The sequence below is a fragment of the Cynocephalus volans genome, chromosome 14 (assembly GCF_027409185.1).
Source record: "Cynocephalus volans isolate mCynVol1 chromosome 14, mCynVol1.pri, whole genome shotgun sequence".
NCBI classification, from domain to species: domain Eukaryota; kingdom Metazoa; phylum Chordata; class Mammalia; order Dermoptera; family Cynocephalidae; genus Cynocephalus; species Cynocephalus volans.
Window position 1 is genome coordinate 41,721,948 of NC_084473.1, and position 19,835 is coordinate 41,741,782.

At 40.2% G+C, this 19,835-nt stretch overlaps 1 protein-coding gene across 1 annotated transcript in view; it reads left to right on the plus strand.

Moving 5' to 3' along the window:
- The first annotated feature begins 7,533 nt into the window (after positions 1-7,533).
- The window catches only part of SLC3A1 (solute carrier family 3 member 1), a 36,540-nt gene continuing 24,238 nt past the window's right edge, over positions 7,534-19,835 (plus strand). The window contains exons 1-4 of the mRNA XM_063077960.1: positions 7,534-7,963; positions 11,202-11,381; positions 11,529-11,683; positions 15,933-16,058. Of these exons, the coding sequence (XP_062934030.1) occupies positions 7,534-7,963; positions 11,202-11,381; positions 11,529-11,683; positions 15,933-16,058 (891 nt within the window). The remainder of the gene's footprint in view (positions 7,964-11,201; positions 11,382-11,528; positions 11,684-15,932; positions 16,059-19,835) is intronic.

Here is a 19,835-nt window from a genome sequence, read left to right on the forward strand (position 1 = left end):
TAAAATTGAAATTATGCAATTATATGTATGTATACATAATGTCTAATAATATATGCATACCTTTAATGCTAAAGACAAAGTTTTTTGGCATATATATTTCCCATTTTGTTATATGCTCTTCAATTAGTATGCTTTGTGTTTTAATAAATTAAAAGATTTTATTCAATCAATTTAAGCAATCTTCTTTTGTAACTTCTTTTATAATCCTCCCACCAGAGACCAGGTAATAATTCCAGACTGTTTTTTTTTTTTTTATCGGTAAGGGCATCGCAACCCTTGGCACAGTGTGGTCTGCACCACGCGCAGCCAGTGAGCGAACCCGGCCATCCCTATATAGGGATCCGAATGCATGGCCCTGGTGTTATCAGCACCACACTCTCCCAAGTGAGCCACGGGCTGGCCCTAAAGTTTTTTATAATTTAAAGTTAATTTAAGGGCCAGCCCGTGGCTCACTTGGAAGAGTGTGGTGCTGATAACACCAAGTCAAGGGTTAAGATCCCCTTACTGGTCATCTTTAAGATTAGATAGATAGATAGATAGATAGATAGATAGATAGATAGATAGATAGATAGATAAAAAGTTATTTTAAAACCATGGACATTTTTGCAAATCGTTTTTTCCCATATAATAACTGAATTTTCAGAATTAGCTCCTGCTGTGAAGAGTACCATTATGTGTTTGAGACAAAGCAATATTAAGACACAAAAGTTAAATTCCTTTGATTTTTAAAAATATTCAATATGCATAATTTAATAATGGTAAGAGATACAACTTACTAGAACCGTTCAATGAGCCAGGTATCGGAATTTACTCATTTTCAAAAAGAATTTGGTCAAGATCAAGTAGCTCATTCCTCTGTACCATGCACCGCTTACAGGTCACTTTACAAAAAAACCATTAATGTTAGGAACACAGATAACTCCCTCATTTAAAAGAAAAAACTCATTATCTGATTCAGTGATTCATAGGGCTGTATAAATGCCACTGATCAAATGGACATCATAAATCATCACATTCTTTTTTTTTTTTTATTATGGTAAGACAGTTTGGCTTTTATTTCTCTCTTCTTGTAATATATCAACAAACTGCTAAGAAAGAACAAAAAATATTCGTTACTCAAATGCTTTGTCAATCTAATTAAATTTCCTAAATTTTTGTTTTCAATGGCCTCTATTAAGATACCAAGTGAATATTATGTACATTGATAGTTTTCCAACATGTTTCTTTAATTTATAAAGTTGATCACACTTGAAGAATGTTTTTATTCATCTGAAGATACCTGGCATTGTGCAAGAACATTCTGGTTTACCCCCAAAAGTCACTGGCTTTGGGATGGTTTTCAGTGAACCATATGTTCCACCAACCACTGGTTTTGGGCTCCTCACCACTTTTTCAGTTACAAGCCTTCTTCTCATGCAAATACTTTTTTCCCCCTTACTTTATTTATTTATTTATTTAATTTTAATTTTTATTTTATTTATTTATTTATTTTTAATTTTATTATGTCGATATACATTGTGGCTGATTATTGTTGCCCATCACCAAAACCTCCCACCCTCCTCCCTCCCCCCCCAACAATGTCCTTTCTGTTTGCTTGTCGTATCAACTTCAAGTAATTGTGGTTGTTAAATCTTCTCCCACCCCCGGATTTTTTTTTTTTTTTTTGTGTGTGTGTGTGTGTGTATGTGAATTATATATTAATTTTTAGCTCCCACCAATAAGTGAGAACATGTGGTATTTTTCTTATTAAAACTAGAAATTAATAACAAACGAAACTCTGGAAACTATACAAACACATGGAAATTAAATAGCATTCTATGTAATGACATATGGGTCCAAGAAGAAATCAAGCAGGAAATCAAAAAATTTATTGAAACTAATGAAAACAATGATACATCATACCAAAACCTGTGGGATACTGCAAAAGCAGTATTAAGGGGGAAATTTATTGCATTAAATGCTCACTTCAGAAGAATGGAAAGATGGCAAGTGAACAACCTAACACTTCACCTTAAAGAACTAGAAAAACAAGAACAATCCAAACCTAAAGTTAGCAGATGGAAAGAAATCATTAAGATCAGAGCAGAACTGAATGAAATTGAAAACCAAAAAACAATTCAAAAGATCAACGAATCAAAAAGTTGGTTTTTTGAAAAGATAAATAAAATCGACAAACCATTAGCATGGCTAACAAAAAAAAGAAGAGAGAAGACTCAAATAACCAAAATTAGAAATGAAAAAGGCGATATTACAACTGATTCATCTGAAATACAAGGAATCATTCGAGACTACTATAAACAACTATACACCAATAAATTTGAAAATCTGGAGGAAATGGATAAATTTCTGGACACACACAAGCTCCCAAAACTGAACCATGAAGACGTAGAAAATTTGAACAGACCAATAACAATAAAGGAGATTGAAGCTGTTATCAGAAGGCTCCCAACAAAGAAAAGCCCAGGACCAGATGGATTCACAGCAGAATTTTACTAAACATTCAAAGAGGAATTGACACCGATTCTTTACAAACTGATCTTAATGATTTCTTTCCGTCTGCTAACTTTAGGTTTGGATTGTTCTTGTTTTTCTAGTTCTTTAAGGTAAAGTGTTAGGTTGTTCACTTGCCATCTTTCCATTCTTCTGAAGTGAGCATTTAATGCAATAAATTTCCCCCTTAATACTGCTTTTGCAGTATCCCACAGGTTTTGGTATGATGTATCATTGTTTTCATTAGTTTCAATAAATTTTTTGATTTCCTGCTTGATTTCTTCTTGGACCCATATGTCATTAAGTAGAATGCTGTTTAATTTCCATGTGTTTGTATAGTTTCCAACGTTTCGTTTGTTATTGATTTCTAGTTTTAATCCATTGTGGTCTGAGAAAATACATGGGATAATTCCAATTTTTTTGAATTTATTGAGACTTGATTTGTGACCTAATATGTGATCTATCCTGGAGAATGATCCATGTGCTGATGAGAAGAATGAATATGCTGAGGTTGTTGGATGGAATGTTCTGTAGATATCTGCCATGTCCAATTGGTCTAGAGTATTGTTTAGATCTTGTGTTTCTCTGCTGATTCTTTGCCTAGATGATCTGTCCAATATTGACTGTGGGGTGTTCAGGTCCCCTGCTATTATGGTATTTGTGTCTATTTCGTTCTTTAGGTCTAATAGAGTTTGTTTTATAAATCTGGCTGCTCCAACATTGGGTGCGTACATATTTATGATTGTTATGTCTTCTTGATGGATCAGTCCTTTTATCATTAAGTAGTGTCCCTCATTGTCTCTTTTTATGGTTTTTAGTTGAAAGTCTACTTTGTCAGATATAAGAATAGCTACTCCAGTTCATTTTTCTTTTCTGTTTGCATGGTAAATCTTTTTCCATCCTTTCACTCTTAGTCTATGTGAGTCTTTATGGGTGAGGTGGGTCTCTTGAAGGCAGCATATAGTTGGTTCCTCGTTTTTAATCCAGTCAGCCAGTCTGTGTCTTTTGATTGGGGAATTTAAGCCTTTTACATTAAGAGTTGTTATTGAAAAGTGTTGATTTACTCCTAGCATTTTATTGATTATTGTTTGGTTGTCTTAGGTGTCTTTTGTTCCTTGCTTTCTGATTTACTGTTTGTTTTCTGTGTTTGTTGGTTCCTTGGGTTGTAGAGCGCCTTTTTGTTTGTTTGTTTTCTCTTCATGAATGCCATTTTTATTATACTAGTGGGTTTTGATTTTTCATGGGTTTTATGGCATTGGTAGTTATTTTTCAGGAACCAAACCCAGTACTTCCTTGAGAATTTCTTGTAAGGGTGGTCATGTGGTGGTGAACTCCCGCAGTTTTTGTTTGTCTGAGAAATATACTATTTGCCCTTCATTTCAGAAGGATAGCCTTGCAGGGTAGAGTATTCTTGGCTGGCAATCTCTGTCTTTTAGTATTTTGAATATATCATCCCATTCCTTTCTGGCTTTTAGGGTTTGTGATGTTAGCCTGATTGGGGCTCCCTTATAGGTGATTTGATTCTTCTCTCTTGCAGCTTTTAAGAGTCTCTCTTTGTATTTGAATTTTGCCAATTTGACTATAACATGTTTTGGAGAAGACCTTTTTGGGTTGAATATGTTTGGAGATCATTGAGCTTCCTGGATCTGAAGATCTGTGATTTTTCCTATACCTGGGAAGTTTTCTGCCACTATTTTGTTGAATATGTTTTCAATGGAATCTCCATTTTCCTCCCCTTCTGGAATACCCATGACTCGGATATTTGAGCGCTTAAGCTTGTCTGATATCTCTCTCAGATTTTCTTCAATGCCTTTGATTCTTTTTTCTTTCTTTTTTTTTTTTTTTTTTTTTTTGTCTGCTTGTGTTATTTCAAACAGCCCATCTTCAAGTTCAGAAGTTCTCTCTTCAGCTTCCACAAGCCTGCTGGTTAAACTCTCCGTTGTGTTATTTATTTCGCTGAATAACTTCTTCAGTTTGGCAAGTTCTGCTACATTTTTTTTCAGGGCATTGATTTACTTGTACATTTCCTCTTTCAGGTCCTGTATACTTTTCCTCATTTCATCATGATGTCTAGCTGAGTTTTCTTGTATCTCATTCAGTTTCCTTAGAATTATCACTCGAAATTCCTTGTCAGTTATTTCAAGGGCTTCTTGTTCTATAGGATCTAGAGCTTAAGATTTATTATCTTTGGGTGGTGTACTTTCTTGATTTTTCGTATTTCTGGTATCTTTTCTTGGATGTTTATTCATTGTGGCAGGGGGTTTTACAGTCCACAGGTTTGACACTATTGACTGACTAAAATGTTGCTGTGGTTGCCAATTTGGTATGGCTGCCTCAGTGACTGCTCAGTTGGCCACAAGTGCCTTGCATGTGTGGTTGCCTCGGGTCTTGGGCCTCTCCAGGGAGCCACCTCTCTGTTCAGCTTGGACTCTGCTGGGCTGCTGGATCACAGGGCGGTACCGCAGGGTGTGTGGTCTCTGCTGAGCTTCCACTTCCCATGCAGGACTTCTCCCTGTTCTGTGCGCTCTGGCCCCGGCTGCTGGATCACGCAGTGGTGGCCCCACAGGGTGTGTGGTTTCTGTCGAGTCTCCGCCTCCCTAGCCAGACTTCTCCCCACTCTGTGCACACTAGGCTGGGCTGCTGGATCTCGCAGTGGCGGCCCCATAGGGTGTGTGTTTTCTGCCGAGTCTCCGCCTCCCTAGCCGGACGTCTCCCTGCTCTGTGCACACAGGGCTGGGCTGGGACCTGTCTTCTGCAACCCTCATCTATCAGCTGGGCCTTCAAGACCCTGCTTGGCACTGCCTGGCCCAGGAAGTCTACCAGGTTTCTGCTAGGCGCAGACGGCTAGTCGCTCTGGGTGCCTTTGTAGCACTGTGTAGATCTTTCTCAGGACTTACCACCTTCCTCCTGGTATCGCGGTTATTTGTGTACTTGTCTCATCTCCTACACCAGAGCATGAGCTCCTTGGGGGAGGAGCCTGCAGAACACGGTTCACCTTTGAATCCCCCCAGCATGGACCGACTCCAGTGCCCGCCCGCAGTTAGCTCCCCGGCAGGTTCAAGTGAACTTGGGAATGCTCCAACCACACTATTCCTAACCAGAAGTCGGTTAGGCATTTTTCTGAACTGGTGGCCGCAGAGATGGTATCTGACTCCCGGTAACAGGAAGTTTACTGGGTGCCAGAGCCCAGGGTGCGGTGGAGTGACAGTCGGCCTGACCTGCACTTCCCTGCCCTTCCGATGCTGGCTGGGGACGCCCCACACCACCAGCCCTGCCAGAGAACCGTGGAGGGATTGGGAGGGGAGGCTGGCCCGCAGGCCCCAGGAAGCCCCGCGCCGGGGCAGGCAAGTGGGAAGGCTCAGTGAGGAGCCAAGCCGGGTGAGGAGGACAGGCCTGGCCGAGCTGGGCCGGAGCTGCCACCAGCTAAGAAAATGGAGGCAGTCCCGGGGCCGGTGAGTGGCCCAGTGAGGCAGGCGGAAGCCAGGCGGACGTCCGCCCCCCCCCCCGAGCAGGGCCAGGCTGGGGGTCACTCACGGGGCTGGACGGGGCCGGGCAGCTCCCTCTCTGCCTCCACATCGTCGCCGTCCCCGTCCTCGGCCACCGTCGCCACCTCGGGCTGCTCACTCAGTCCCACGGCATGGCTCGGGCGCTCCCAGGAATCTTCTTTTATGCCGGCCTGAAACCTTGAATCCTGAATAGGGCAGCTGGCCACCTTCAGTGCGGCCCTGGCCTCCGGGATCCTGGCAGCGTCGACAGTGGCCCCGGCGCCATGTTCCCTGTTTCATAAATCATCTCATTCTGAAGCCTCCAGAGTCTTCTATGAAAGCACCTCTAACTTAATACAGTTTCCTCAGACTTGCAAATGTTGTGTTTTACACTTGTCAATGATTAAACAACTCTTTAGCACTAATATTTAGGTCTATTTACCTCAAGTAAAGCACTTGAACTTGCTAGACTTGGAATCTTCTTCTCCCCCCACTTTCTGGAAGTGCTTCCAACAATGGAAAGCAACTTTCTTTTCTGCAAATAGGAAATAAGACGGAAAGCACCTGGGGTGTAGCCAAGTACACAAATGGACACTTATAGGGTTGGTTTGAACTGAGATAAAAGAACATTAGCTTCACTAGCAAAGTGTGTGGTTCTCTGCCTTCAGACTCTCCCACTTGGATTTGTAGGAAGAGAGGAGATCTTCAAAATACAAAATAAAGCCTGTTTCCTGTAGCAACATTCAGTATTTGTTTCTTTTTCTTAAACCTAAGTAAAAAGAGAAAATTTTAAGCTTTTAAAAAAAATTGTAGTAAAACATACGTGATGTTGACGACTTTAACCATTTTCAAGTATATGGTTGAGTGGCATGAAGTACGTTTATGCTGTGGTGCAAGCATCACCACCCTCTGTCTCCAGAACTCTTCTTATCCCACACTGAAACTCTACCCACTGAACACTGACTACCCATCACCCCTTCCCCATCCCCTGGTAACCTCCTTCTACTTTCTGTCCCCATGAATTTGACTACTCACACGAGTGGAATCACACCGAATTTGTGTCTGGCTTATCTCAGCATGTTTTCAAGGTTCATCCCTATTGTAGCATGTGTCAGAATTTCCCTCCTTTTTAAGGCTGAATAACATTCCACTGTATGCATATACTACATTTTGCTTATCCGTTCATCCAGGAGAGACGTTTGGGTGGTTTCCACCTTTTGACTTCTGTGGATAGTGCTCCTGTGACCATTGGTGCACTTAACTGAACAACATCTTAAATCACAGTGGAGCCATGTCTCTTCATCTGTCCCCTCCTGTGGGCTCTGTCCCGCTCCAGGACCCAAGCCTACTCAGCCACTGTGTAGAGAGAATTAAAAAAGAAAAAGAAAAAAAAAAAAAATCCCTTTGCTTTTACCCTTTCTTCCTTGGCTGGACTTTGTCTAGCCAGGTTTATTTATAAACCACGCAAAGTTCATTAACAAGAGCAAGCATTTCAGCAAGCCACCTTTCCTCCTTCGTCACTGCAGGAAGGCACTCCCAAAGGATCCGTCAGTGAAACATGGCTGAGGACAGGAGCAAGAGAGACTCTACCGAGATGAATATGAAGGGAGGCCGGACAGACAATGGCTTTGTCCAAAATGAAGACACTCCGGAGCGGGACCCGCAGCCAGGCGGCTCAGGGGACACCCCGCAGCACATCGTCGTGGGCGTCCTGCACACGGAGGAGCCCGAGGAGAAGGGTGTGCAGCCCTACGCGGGGATGCCCAAGGAGGTGCTCTTCCAGTTCTCGGGCCAGGCCCGCTACCGCGTGCCCCGAGAGATCCTCTTCTGGCTCACTGTGGCTTCTGTGCTCCTGCTCATTGGGGCCACCATCACCATCATCGCCATCTCTCCAAAGTGCCTCGACTGGTGGCAGGAGGGGGCCATGTACCAGATCTACCCGAGGTCTTTCAAGGACAGCGACAAGGATGGAAATGGAGATCTGAAAGGTACGTGCATGCTCGGAGACAATTCAGGAAGGGAGCCAGGATGAGGTGGGTTTATGGCTCTCATGCCTCGAAACTGAATTATGCCTGGGCTGTGCGGTAAGCACATTCCGGTATGACTGGTCATACCAACTTTCTCCTGGTTTATGATATATTAAGAAAATCACTCAGCAGAACACAGCAATTCTTCAACTTGATGAAAGGCCATCTGCTGAAGGTCTCTGAGCCGAGTTGTTTAATATATTGCCTACTGAGTACATATGCTTGTTTGGTCATCAATCCTAACTTCTGACAGGGAGCAGGCTTTCTCCTAAAATCTGTTTCCTGCTTCTGTGCATTTGATAGTTGAGTATCTCAGAGCCACAGTTGAGAATTGCTTTCCCAGTATTTGATGTGGCTAGTTTGGCAGTCTGGCCGAGAGTTTAGTAGTGAATAGAGTATAAATAACATTTTAGAAAAAAATTAAGTGATGTCTTTAAAAGGTGTAGGCCGAGCCCTTATGTTTAAATCTAGAGAAATGAATGCTAGGAAAAAAGACATAGAGTGTTGGCCATTACTTGAATCAACGACTGTTTAAAATAATATCTATATTAGTATAAAAATAGAAGTAAAAATTATTTTTTTAAAGTTAAGCTAATAATTTCCTGGGGAGTTATGTGTCCTTATAATTTATTGCTCCAACCAGGACTATTTTAAGAGTAAAATTATGCCAGACAGTAGCATAAATTGGTATTGTCCTGTGCAAAATTGGTTGTTATGGTCACCATAGTAAAAGGTAACAATAAGAAACAAATAATTAATAAACAGCTAATTTTTACAATGATCATTGGTTTGAAGAAAATAACACAGGATGATATATGGTACAGTGTAGGAGGTAGGAATGGGCTTAATCTATCTTTAAAATGCTACAAATAAACTCCTGAAATCCCCAACTTTCCTTGATAACTAATAAAAGGCTTTTCTTTTTCATCTCATGTCATTGTCTCTCTTTTTAAAAAATCTTCCTGCATCTTCACTAATTGAAGAATAGTGTAACTGTCCTTCAAGGTGCAGCTCAAATGCATGAAGTGACTTCATTAATCTTTATTTAACCTTCCTAATCAGAGCATGGGTTCCCCTTCCCAGACTCTCCTGGTGCTTTGGGCTGTGTTTAAAGCACCCTTTGATACTGCCTTCTAACTTATCACCATGACTTCCCTTCTGCCTGCCACTGACCCTAGCACCTGCTATCTTTTACACAACAAGTGCTTAGCAAAAGTGATGTTTTGACTGAATAGAGCTAAAATCCCTAAATCCAGTGATACAACCCCCACTTCCTGACCCTTCCTCATCTCCTTCTAGGTAGACCCAAATTCTGATAAACATGGCAGTTTCTAATCAGCTCTTACATTGTCATTTCCTCTAACTTTTCCTTGAGGTACTGGTTCCTTCCTGTAAACAATAAGCACTTGTTCTTGAGGCTGAGAGGATCTTGTTACTATTCTGAAGAAACCATTCCAGGTTTTAGTTTGTTTTTGGTGATTGCCTCTGTCCTCTGGAGAGTGGGGCTGGATCCCTTGTTTACTTTGTGTCTGTTCAGCCCCCTTTGTTTTTGTCCTAGTGTTCTTTCTGACTTTTCTTAAAATACATCATGTATATTGTGTTTCTGTTCTGGCTTAAATCAAAACCTTTTTGTTGCCGGTTGATACTCTGTGAGATGTCACAGCCCCCATTACAGGGGAATTGAGGCACAAAGAAGACAGAAATAAGCAGCCTGTGATAGGGGAGGATCCCAGATCCCAGATGTCAGGTGACTTTGTGCTTTGGTCTCAGCGACCTCCAACCTGCTGTGTGGCCTCTGACAGGCTCTGATTCTAGGAAGTCATAATGAGATTATGCAGAAAGTTATTGGAGGCCGACTACTAGGCTCGAATCTCTGAATCTGTATTTAGGACTCTGAACCAGAAGCAAAAAACATACTGTCTGCTAATTACCCTATAAGGTTCTAAGTACAAAGAGTTTCTCTTCCATATCTCTTCTTAGCCAAGCCTAGAATTCTCTTCTGTAAAAAGTATTGGCTTCCTACATAAGTGAACAAGGAAAATGGTCCAAATTCAGCTACTTTAAAGACTGTCTGAGAGTGGAACAAAAGACCCCTCAAATATTGATGCAAACTTCACTTCCACCTCATCACTGTTCTTCCTTAGTCTCTATACTCTGTGCAGCATTTCTTACCCTTTTTTAGACAAGCTCTGTCTGAGCCTGGTTACTCCTTTCCTTTGCTTTTTCTGGAAGCCCTTCACTCTGACCCCCCTTGTACACACCCTCTTGTGACTGTCTCTGTCCCTGCTCCTGGGGGTCATCAGCTTCCTGCACCCGAGGCGGTCAGGGGCTTGCAGCTTGGCTCCCATAAAGCACTTTCCACAGCTATTCCCCGGTTTGGTCATCATCCTATTCCTGCCTGTTCAAACTTTACCACACCAGCACTGTCTAAGGGAAATCGAATGTGAGCCACATATGTAATTATAAATTTCCTAGTAGCCACATTAAAAAAAAAAAAAAAGGAACAGGTGGAATTTATTATTATTATTATTATTTTTTACAATGTAGTTGATTTTTGTGGCCCTTCACCAATTGGGATTAATTTTAATACAACATTTTATTTAATCCAATATATCCAGTATGTCATTTCAACATAAAATCAGTATAAAAGTAGTAACAAGATATTTTACATTCTTTCTTTTTGTACTAGGTCTTCAAAATCAGGTGAGTGTTTTACTTTTAAGGCACATCTCAGTTCAGACTAGTAACTTTGCTGGTGCTCAGTAGCCACATGTGGCAAGTGGCTGTCGTACACGCCAGTGCAGCTTAGTCAGGGGCCATGTGTTACTTGAAGAAGAATAACTTCTTTGTTCCTTGGTGCTAAGCCCGGCAACTGGCCTATATTAGGTGCTCGAAAGCCTTGTGTAGAATAGATTAACAATACTATAATCTTGGTTTTAAATATGAAATATAAACAAGCCACAGATAGATTTTTAAGTGTTATGCATTTATGTTAAAGGTCAAAGATTATTGCTAGAAGACTAATTGATGTTATTCATTGAGCTAGACCTTGCTATTTGAATTTTATTCAAATTCAATAAAATTCCAAATATTTCTGCCTTCAAAATAAGTATTTCAACGTCAGGCACATTCATTTTATTGTTACTACTTCAACTAAAATAAAATAGGATTTACTCATGGCCTTGACTTTTTTCTTTAGGCATTCAAGATAAACTGGACTACATCACAACTTTAAATGTAAAAACTATTTGGATTACATCATTTTATAAATCATCCCTTAAAGACTTCAGATATGGTATTGAAGATTTCCAAGAAATTGATCCCATTTTTGGAACAATGGAAGATTTTGAGAATCTGGTTGCAGCCATACATGATAAAGGTAAATTAAATGGGAGTGGGTGGAATGGGCATGAGGGTTGAGAAAAGCACTTCTCTAAATGCTTACTTAGAGCATTTTTTTCCTTAACGGTCATGTATTATTCTACTATAATCTTCTCCTAACATTTGAAATGTTTTCACTCATTAGGTTTAAAATTAATAATTGATTTTATACCAAACCATACCAGTGATAAACATGCTTGGTTCCAATTGAGTCGGACACGGACAGGGAAATATACTGACTATTACATCTGGCATGACTGTACCCATGAAAATGGCATAACCATACCACCCAACAACTGGGTAAGTACTAACTTGCCTGATTTACAACGGGAAAATGGGAAGATCTGCAGCGATTAATCTGGTTATTTATGAAGCCCTTTTAAGGAAAAACATTAATGGATATAGTTTATGGGAAGAGGAAAAAGTTTCCCAAAGAAGTAGAAATAAGGCACCCAGGCCTACAAATATCATTTGGATTTCTGATTTTATTGTAAAGCTGATGTGTTCTAGCAAATTAAAACCTATACTCTCTACTAGCCTCCCCTTTCCTCCTTCACTCACTTCCCACCTTGTCCAACTTAGATTCCACATCCCGTTAGTCCAGTAACTGTTTTGCTACTATCCAGACCTCTTTGCCTTTCTGATATCTGACTCCCCTTTCGGACAAAACCCTAGCCATAGATAAACCCAGTCATCTACTTTCTCTTTGCCTGAACCTTGGTATCTGAGCCTCTGGAGACATCACATACTCATTGTCCCCACCTGAACTGAGCCATCTAATCTTCTTGGAAATTTTACTAAATCCAACTGATCAACATGCCCTCCCTGCTTCTCTTCAAACATCCTACCTGGCTCCTTCCCATCTTATCACTTTCAGCAGCAAACTACTTCACAGAGAGGAGCAATAACAAGAAATGAATTAGTGGTCCTCACAACTACATGGATGAATCTCAAAATAACTATGCAGAATGAAAGAAGACAGGCAAAAAAGAGTACATACTATATGATCCCACTTATATGAAAATCTAGAAGATGCAAACTAATCCGTAGTGATGGGAAGCATAGTGTTTGTTTAGGGATGGCAGGGCTGCTGGGAGGGGCAGGAGGAAGGGATTACAAAGGCATGGTTAGGACTGGCCAGTGGACTGAGCTGATTAGAACGAGGTGCTGATAACACCAAGGTGCAGGGTTCGCTCCCTGCACCGGCCAGCTGCCAAAAAAGAAAGAAAGGAAAAAAAAAAGCCATGAGGATGGATATGTTCAACTGTTTTGATTGTGGTAGTGGTTTCTTGAGTGTATACGTGTCAAAACTGATCAAACAGTGCACTTTACTTTTTTTTTTCGGTTTTGGTGGCTGGCTGGTAAGAAACTGTATACTTTAAATATGTGCATTTTATTATATTCAGTTATACCTGAACAAAACTAAAAATATATGTAATATATCTAAGCTGTGGAAGATAGTAATAGCAGTGTCAATGAACCTCCCTCCCACACCCCCTGCAAATTAAGAACTCGAACATGACCAACACTGTCGTGCACCTGTGGGCTACTCCCTCATCCCTTCCCTTGCTTTCTCTTAGGGAAAACCACTACTTTGAATTTTGGGTTTTTCCAGGTCCTTGCGTTTTGTTTTGCCCATACCACATATGCTGTATATATTTAACATTTTTATTTTTTTAGTTTCCCTTGTTCCAAATTTTATGATAAGTATGCTATATGTAGTCTTCTGTAATTAGCTTTTTTCACTCCTTGTTTTAATGATGTATTCATGTAGTTTTGGGTAGCTGTGGTTCATACATTTTCACTGTTGTGTAATATTCCATCGTGTGCATATTCCATGATTTCCTTATCCACTCTTCAGTTGATGGGCAGTTGGGTTGTTTACAGGTTTTTTTGCTCTTGTTCGTAATGCCATTATAAACACTCTCATTAGTCTATTTCTCTTGGGGCATGTGTGCAAAAGCTTCTTTAGGTAAATAAGTAGGAGTGAGATTGCTGTTCAGGATACTGCATGATCATCTGTATAAGATAATGTTAAACTGATTATCAAAGTGGTTATACCAATTTATATCTCCTCCAGCAGTATAAAAAATACATATTCTCATTCATTCCTGGTATTGTCAGGCTTATTCATTCCTGGTATTGTCAGGCTTTGTAATTTTTGCCATTCAAGTGAACATAAAATAGTATCATACTGAGATCTTCATTTTACATTTACTAATGATGATGTATCTAATTACTGATAATGTTGAATCGTTTTTTTACATTTATTCACTTGAGCTTCCATTTATGTGAAACACCAGTTTATGGTTTCTTTCCCAAATTTTCTTTTGGATTGTTTGTCCCTTTGAAATTGCTTTCTGCTTTCTGGAGTTCTCTTTATATTCTGGACACTAATCTTTTTTTTTTGCAACATAATAACCAGCAGAGGATTTACTCAGAACATAGAAAGAGGTTCTCCAAATCAATAGGTGAAGAAGAAACAGTCCAGTTAAAAATGGACAAAAGTCTCGAGAAGGCACTTAAGAGGGGAAATTCAAGGCCAATAAACATAGAAAGTAGTGTTCAACTTTATTATTAATTTTTTGGGTAGCTGACTGGTATGGGGATCTGAACCTTTGACTTTGGTGTTATAACACTACACTCTAACCAACTGGGCTAACTGGCCAGCCTAACTTTATTACTAATTAAGGAAATTCAAACTAAACCGTCACACACGCACTAGACTGGCAAATATTTAAAAGACTGACAATACCGAATGTTGGCAAAGATATGGAGTAACACGAACTTACATGAAATGCTAGTTAAGGTATAAGCTGATACAAATATTTTAGAAAATATATTGGCACTTAAGATATACAGCTTCTATAATTCCATTCCTAGATATATGGACCATAGAAATTTGTGCATATATACACTAGGAGATGTGTACAAGAATGTTCTTAATGACATTATTTCCAGTAGTCAAAACTGTGAAACAGCATAAATGTCCACTGACAGTAGCGTGGATAAAAAATTTTGAGATGTATTCATGAAATAAAGTAACATTTCAGTAAAGATTAACAAGTGATAGCTATATAGAACAAGATGGATAAGTCTCACAAATACAATGTTGAACAGAAGCAGCCAGACAAAATAATACTTACCATATAATTCCATTTATATAAAATTAAAAAACAATCCATGAATTTTCAGACTCTCTCAATTCCCCCTTCATTTCTGCTTGTAAATTAACTTGATTCCTTTTTGAGCTCATCTCACTTACTTTTTAAAATTGAGATGTATTGATTGTACATATTCATGGGGTACAGAGTTATACTTCACTATGCGTATACAATGTTCAGTGATCAAATCAGGGTAGTCAGCAAATTCATCACCGCAAAAATTTATTGTTTTTTTGTGATGAGAACATTTAAGCTTCTCTCTTCTAGCCGTTTGAGAACATACAACAAATCATTGCTAATTATAGATGCGTAGCACTACTGCACACCACTAGAACTTATTTTTCTATCTAGCTGTAATTTTGTGTCTATTAACCAACCTCTCAATATACCCCTCCCTCTCCCCTTTCCAGCCTCTCATAACCACAGTTCTATTCTCTGCTTCTAAAAGTTCAACTTATTATTATTATTTTTTAGCTCCCACATATGAGTGACAACATAGGATACTGATCTTTTTTTGGTTATATAGACTGTAAATATCTTATCCTGGCTTGTGTCCAGGTGGGCCATCTGGTGAACTCGGGAGGGCATGTTTCCCTAAAAGGTAGCAGCTACCTAGATTTAACTAGTAGTTTCAGCAGTTTCAACTAGTCATTGCTATGGAAGTGTAGACCCAGTGTGACTAGGTCTTTCAACTATAAGAAAAAAATTTTATGCAAAATCCCCCAGTTTTTAAGTGTTTTCTAGACGCACTCTCTAGCATAAACAAAAGGCCTAAAATAGAGCCCCAAGAAACTCTCACATTTAAGAGGACACAGAGTAGACTAAGAAGGAGTGGCCAGCGACGTGGGAGGGCAACCAGGAGAGTCATGTCATGGAGACACTGACACGAGCATTACTGAAGGAGGAAATCAACCCCAGTGCCAAACATTGCTGGGTACCAGCACTTGAAATTGCTAGATTTTTATTCCCGAGTTTTTAATTGAATGATTCTAATAATTTTCGGATACAACTGAAATATTCAGTCTATCTGGATACAAGCTCCAAGACCAATGAGAATGTGTCTTTCCCTCAAATTGAGAAGTCCAGAGACTGGACAGAAGATTCAAGAAAATATGTTAGTAATGCTTGTTCCTTAAGTTGGCCTGATCTAGAATTTGAAAACACTGGTTTACTATTGGGGTTGTTATGAACAGCTTCTACTATACAAATACATTCCAACCCATTTGTGGGGCATTAGGCCAACAGGTAGTATTTTGGGGATTAGTTTAGCTAGTGGTCTCCCTAGAAGGGAAACTCTCAGGATATACAAGCTCTGCCTATGTCGGTCTAAGGATGAAAATGATTATTTCTTCGTGTAACTGATGTGCTCTTTCTCTGTTTGCTAGTTAAGTGTATATGGAAACTCCAGTTGGCACTTTGACGAAGTGCGAAAACAGTGTTATTTTCACCAGTTTATGAAAGAGCAACCTGATTTAAATTTTCGCAATCTTGACGTTCAAGAAGAAATAAAAGTGAGTATAAACACCCATAAATAACTTAAGTGGTTATTTGAAACACTTTATATTGAACAGTAATTGTCCAGGCAAAATCAAATAGTATTATTAAATTCCAGAATTAAGGTATCTGATACAAATACAGACACTCAGATGTGTCAGTGGCTCCTTTCTTCAACTAACCCAGAAACATCTAAATGGAAGGGGGGCAGAAACGCCTGTGGCCTTAGCTACGAGTTGCCCCTCAGCCTGTGACAATGAGCTGGTGCAGGGAGGTAGGTCGGAACGTGGGCTTTGAGGTTTGGTTTCTGTGTCTGCAGTGGGCCTCTGGGTGAGTCTGGCTTTCTTGTGTCTCAGATCCCTTATGTGAGAAACACAGTTAATGGCAGCATTTGTCTCATAGGGCTGTTGGAAGATTAGCTGACATAACCCATGCACAGCACTTCTGTATTCATTCATTAAACATAAACTCATTGCCTGCTCCTGCCAGGCCCTGTCCTAAGCACTGGGAATGCAGAGTGAATGAAAGAAGCCCTGCCCTGCAATATACTGAAGGGAAAGTAGACAATTAACGACTGAATAGATAATATGTCAGGAGGTGATGAATGCTCAGGGGAAGGGACATTGGAGTGCCTGGCAGGAGTTGCTTTGCTAGATCAGATGGTTAGGAGACACCCTATTGTTGGGCTGGGTCACAGACCCTTCAAACCTGTTGTGCAGACTGGGTCACAGACCCCTGCTATGCTGGTTGTGAGCTAGGTAGTTGGAAAAAGATCCTGGGAGTCATGGGTAAAGTTGATAGGCTTTATTTGGATGTAAACTCAGGTAACTAGGAGCAGCCCCCGCAGCAGCCTCCAGTGGTCCCCTGGTGGCCTACCTGGGACATCCTGGGGGCACTGTGGATCAGAGCTGTTTGTCTTTATACTTAAATCAGGTAACCAGGAACACCTGGTGCAAGTCGGATAACCAAGGAACACCTGAGCGCACATGCCCAGTTACATCAAACAGTCAAGGTCATGCTCATCAAGATTCTGAACAGCTGAGGCAGCCTGACCAGTTTTCATTTTCCTTACACCTATGGTGAGGTGCTGCTTGGACAAAGACTTTAAGAGTGGGAGAGAATTTCAGGCAGAGGGAAGGGCAAATGCAAAGGTCTGGAGGTGAGAGTGAGGCTCATGGGTTTCAGGAATGACATGGAGGCCAGTGCGTGGGGTTGCCAGATCAAGCAAATAAAAATACAGGACACTGGGTTAAATTTTATTTATTTACTTTTGGTGGCTGGCCGGTACCCAGTTAAATTTTAAATTTCAGATAAACAATGATTAATGCAATATTTGGGACATGCTTCTGCTAAGAAATTATTTGTTGCTTACCTGAAATTAAAACTTAACTGTGTCCCTTATTTTATCTGGCAGCCCTACCAGTGTGCTGGAGTGAAATGGGGATGAGAGTCAGGGAGCTGAGGTCTAGGAAGAAAGAGGTGGGGGCTGACCATAGAGGCCTTGACGGCTGTCATCAGGGCACATGCTGAGCCACTGAAGACTCCTCTGTGGCTCTGTGGACAAGAGAGTTCCTGTAGTAACTCAGGTGAGCTCTAAATGGGCTTGCACCTGTGTGGTGGTGGCAGTTCCAACAACACCTGCTGCATAACTCACAATAAATGTTAGCTGTGGCATTCTTGTGCTTGCTGCTGCTGGGCCTACAGTGGGCAGGAATGTTGGCGATGGGGCAGTACTCTGGGGTAGGGAGGTGGAGAGGAGACCTGAAGAAAACAGAGAGCCGTGGTTGCCTTTCTACAGCTCACCACATTAGGTGACACGTCGGAGTCATTGGGACATCTAGAACCCTTGGTTTATTTTTGGTTTGCTTTGTTTTTAAATAATAGTTTCATTGAGATATAATTCACATACCACAAAATTCACCCCTTTCAAGTGTGTAATTCAGTGGTTTTAGTATATTCACAGAGTTGTGCACCCATTACCACTAATTTCAGAACATTTTCATCGCCCCCCAAAAACCCCATACCCATCAGCAGTCACTCCCTATGGCCTCACCCCTTTCTTTCCACATGTCCTAGCAACCACGAGTCTGTTTTCTGTCTCTATGGTTTTGCCTGTTGTAGACATTTCATGTAAATGGAGTCATATGATATCTGTCTACCTATGATGTACATCTATATTTATATCTACATTCCACTGTTTGAGAAACTGCCAAACTGTTTTCCAAGGCAGCCGCACTGTTTTACATTCCCACTAGCAATGCATAAGGATCCCAATTTCTCTACATCCTCACCAGCACTTGCTACTGCCTGTATTTTTTATTACAGTCATCCTAGTGGGTGTGAAGTGGTATCTTACTGTGTTTTTTATTTGCATTTCCCTAATGGCTAATGATGTTGAGCATCTTTTCATGTGCTTATAGTTCATTTGTATATATGCATTGTAGAAATACCTATTCAAATCCTTTACTCATTTTTAAATATAGTTATTTATCTTTTTATTTTTGGGTTGTAAGTGTTCTTTATATATTGTGGATACATGATTTGCAATCAATTTTTTCCCATTCTGTGGGCTGTCTTTTTACTTTCTTGATGGTGCCCTTTGAAACACAAGAGTTTTAAATTTTGACTCACATCCAATTTATTTATTCTTTTTTTTTTTTTGGCAGATGGCCAGTATAGGGATCAAACCCCAGACCTTGGTGTTATCGGCACCATGCTTTAACCAACTGAGCTAACTAACCAGCCAGCCCCTGTTGCTTGTGCTTTTAATGTCATATTTAAGAACCATTGTATAGTCCAAGGACATAAGGATTTACTCCTATGTTTTCTTCTAAGAGTTGCATAGTTCTGGTTTTTACATTTTAGGTGATCTCTGATCCATCTTTTGTTAATTTTTATATATGGCATGAGGGTAAGGGGTCCAACTTTATTCTTTTGCATATAGCTATTCTATTATCCCAGCAACATGTGTTTTAAAAGATTGTTCTTCCCCTCTTGAATTGTCTTGCAACTCTTGTTGAAAATCAATTGACCATAAATGTATGGGTTTATTTCTGGATTCTCAACTGTTCCATTCATCTGTATGTCTATCCTTATGTCAGTAGCACACTGTCTGAATTATTACAGCATTGTACTGTAGTAAGTTTTGAAATTGGGACGTGTGAGTCCCATAGTTTTGCTCTTCTTTTTCAATATTGTTTGACTATTCCAAGTCTTTTGCATTTCTACATGCATTTTTGGATCAGCTAGTCAATTTCTGCAAAGAAGCCTTCTGGGATTTTGATAGGGATTGCACTGAATCTGTGGATCAATTTGGGGAGTATTGCCATCTTAACAATATTAAGTCTCCCAATCCATGAACACAAGATGTCTTTCCATTTATTTAGGTATTCTTTAATTTTTTTCAACAATGTTTTGTAGTTTTCAGAGTACAAGTCTTGCACTTCTTTTGTTAAATTTATTCCTATAGACTCCTTAGTTTGAACACAATTTTTACTGTATGTTTGATATTTCCAGAATTTTGATGAGTTGCATTGGAATCTGTTGTAGAAGTGGGCACCAAGAGTCAGGCAGCCTTGTCTTGGTGGGAGGGTGGGGTGGGCGATGGTAGACATGGTCAGCAGACTAATGAGGGGTTAGTTTTACACGTCTCTAGTGGAGTGTGGACTGTCTTCTTCTCCATCACCAAAGTTCATTTACACGCCCACCCCCCTACCCTCACACACCAGACACTGTGTGCCAAGTACCTCATCTGGATCATTCAATGCTCAGAACAAGCCTAACTTACAAGGTTT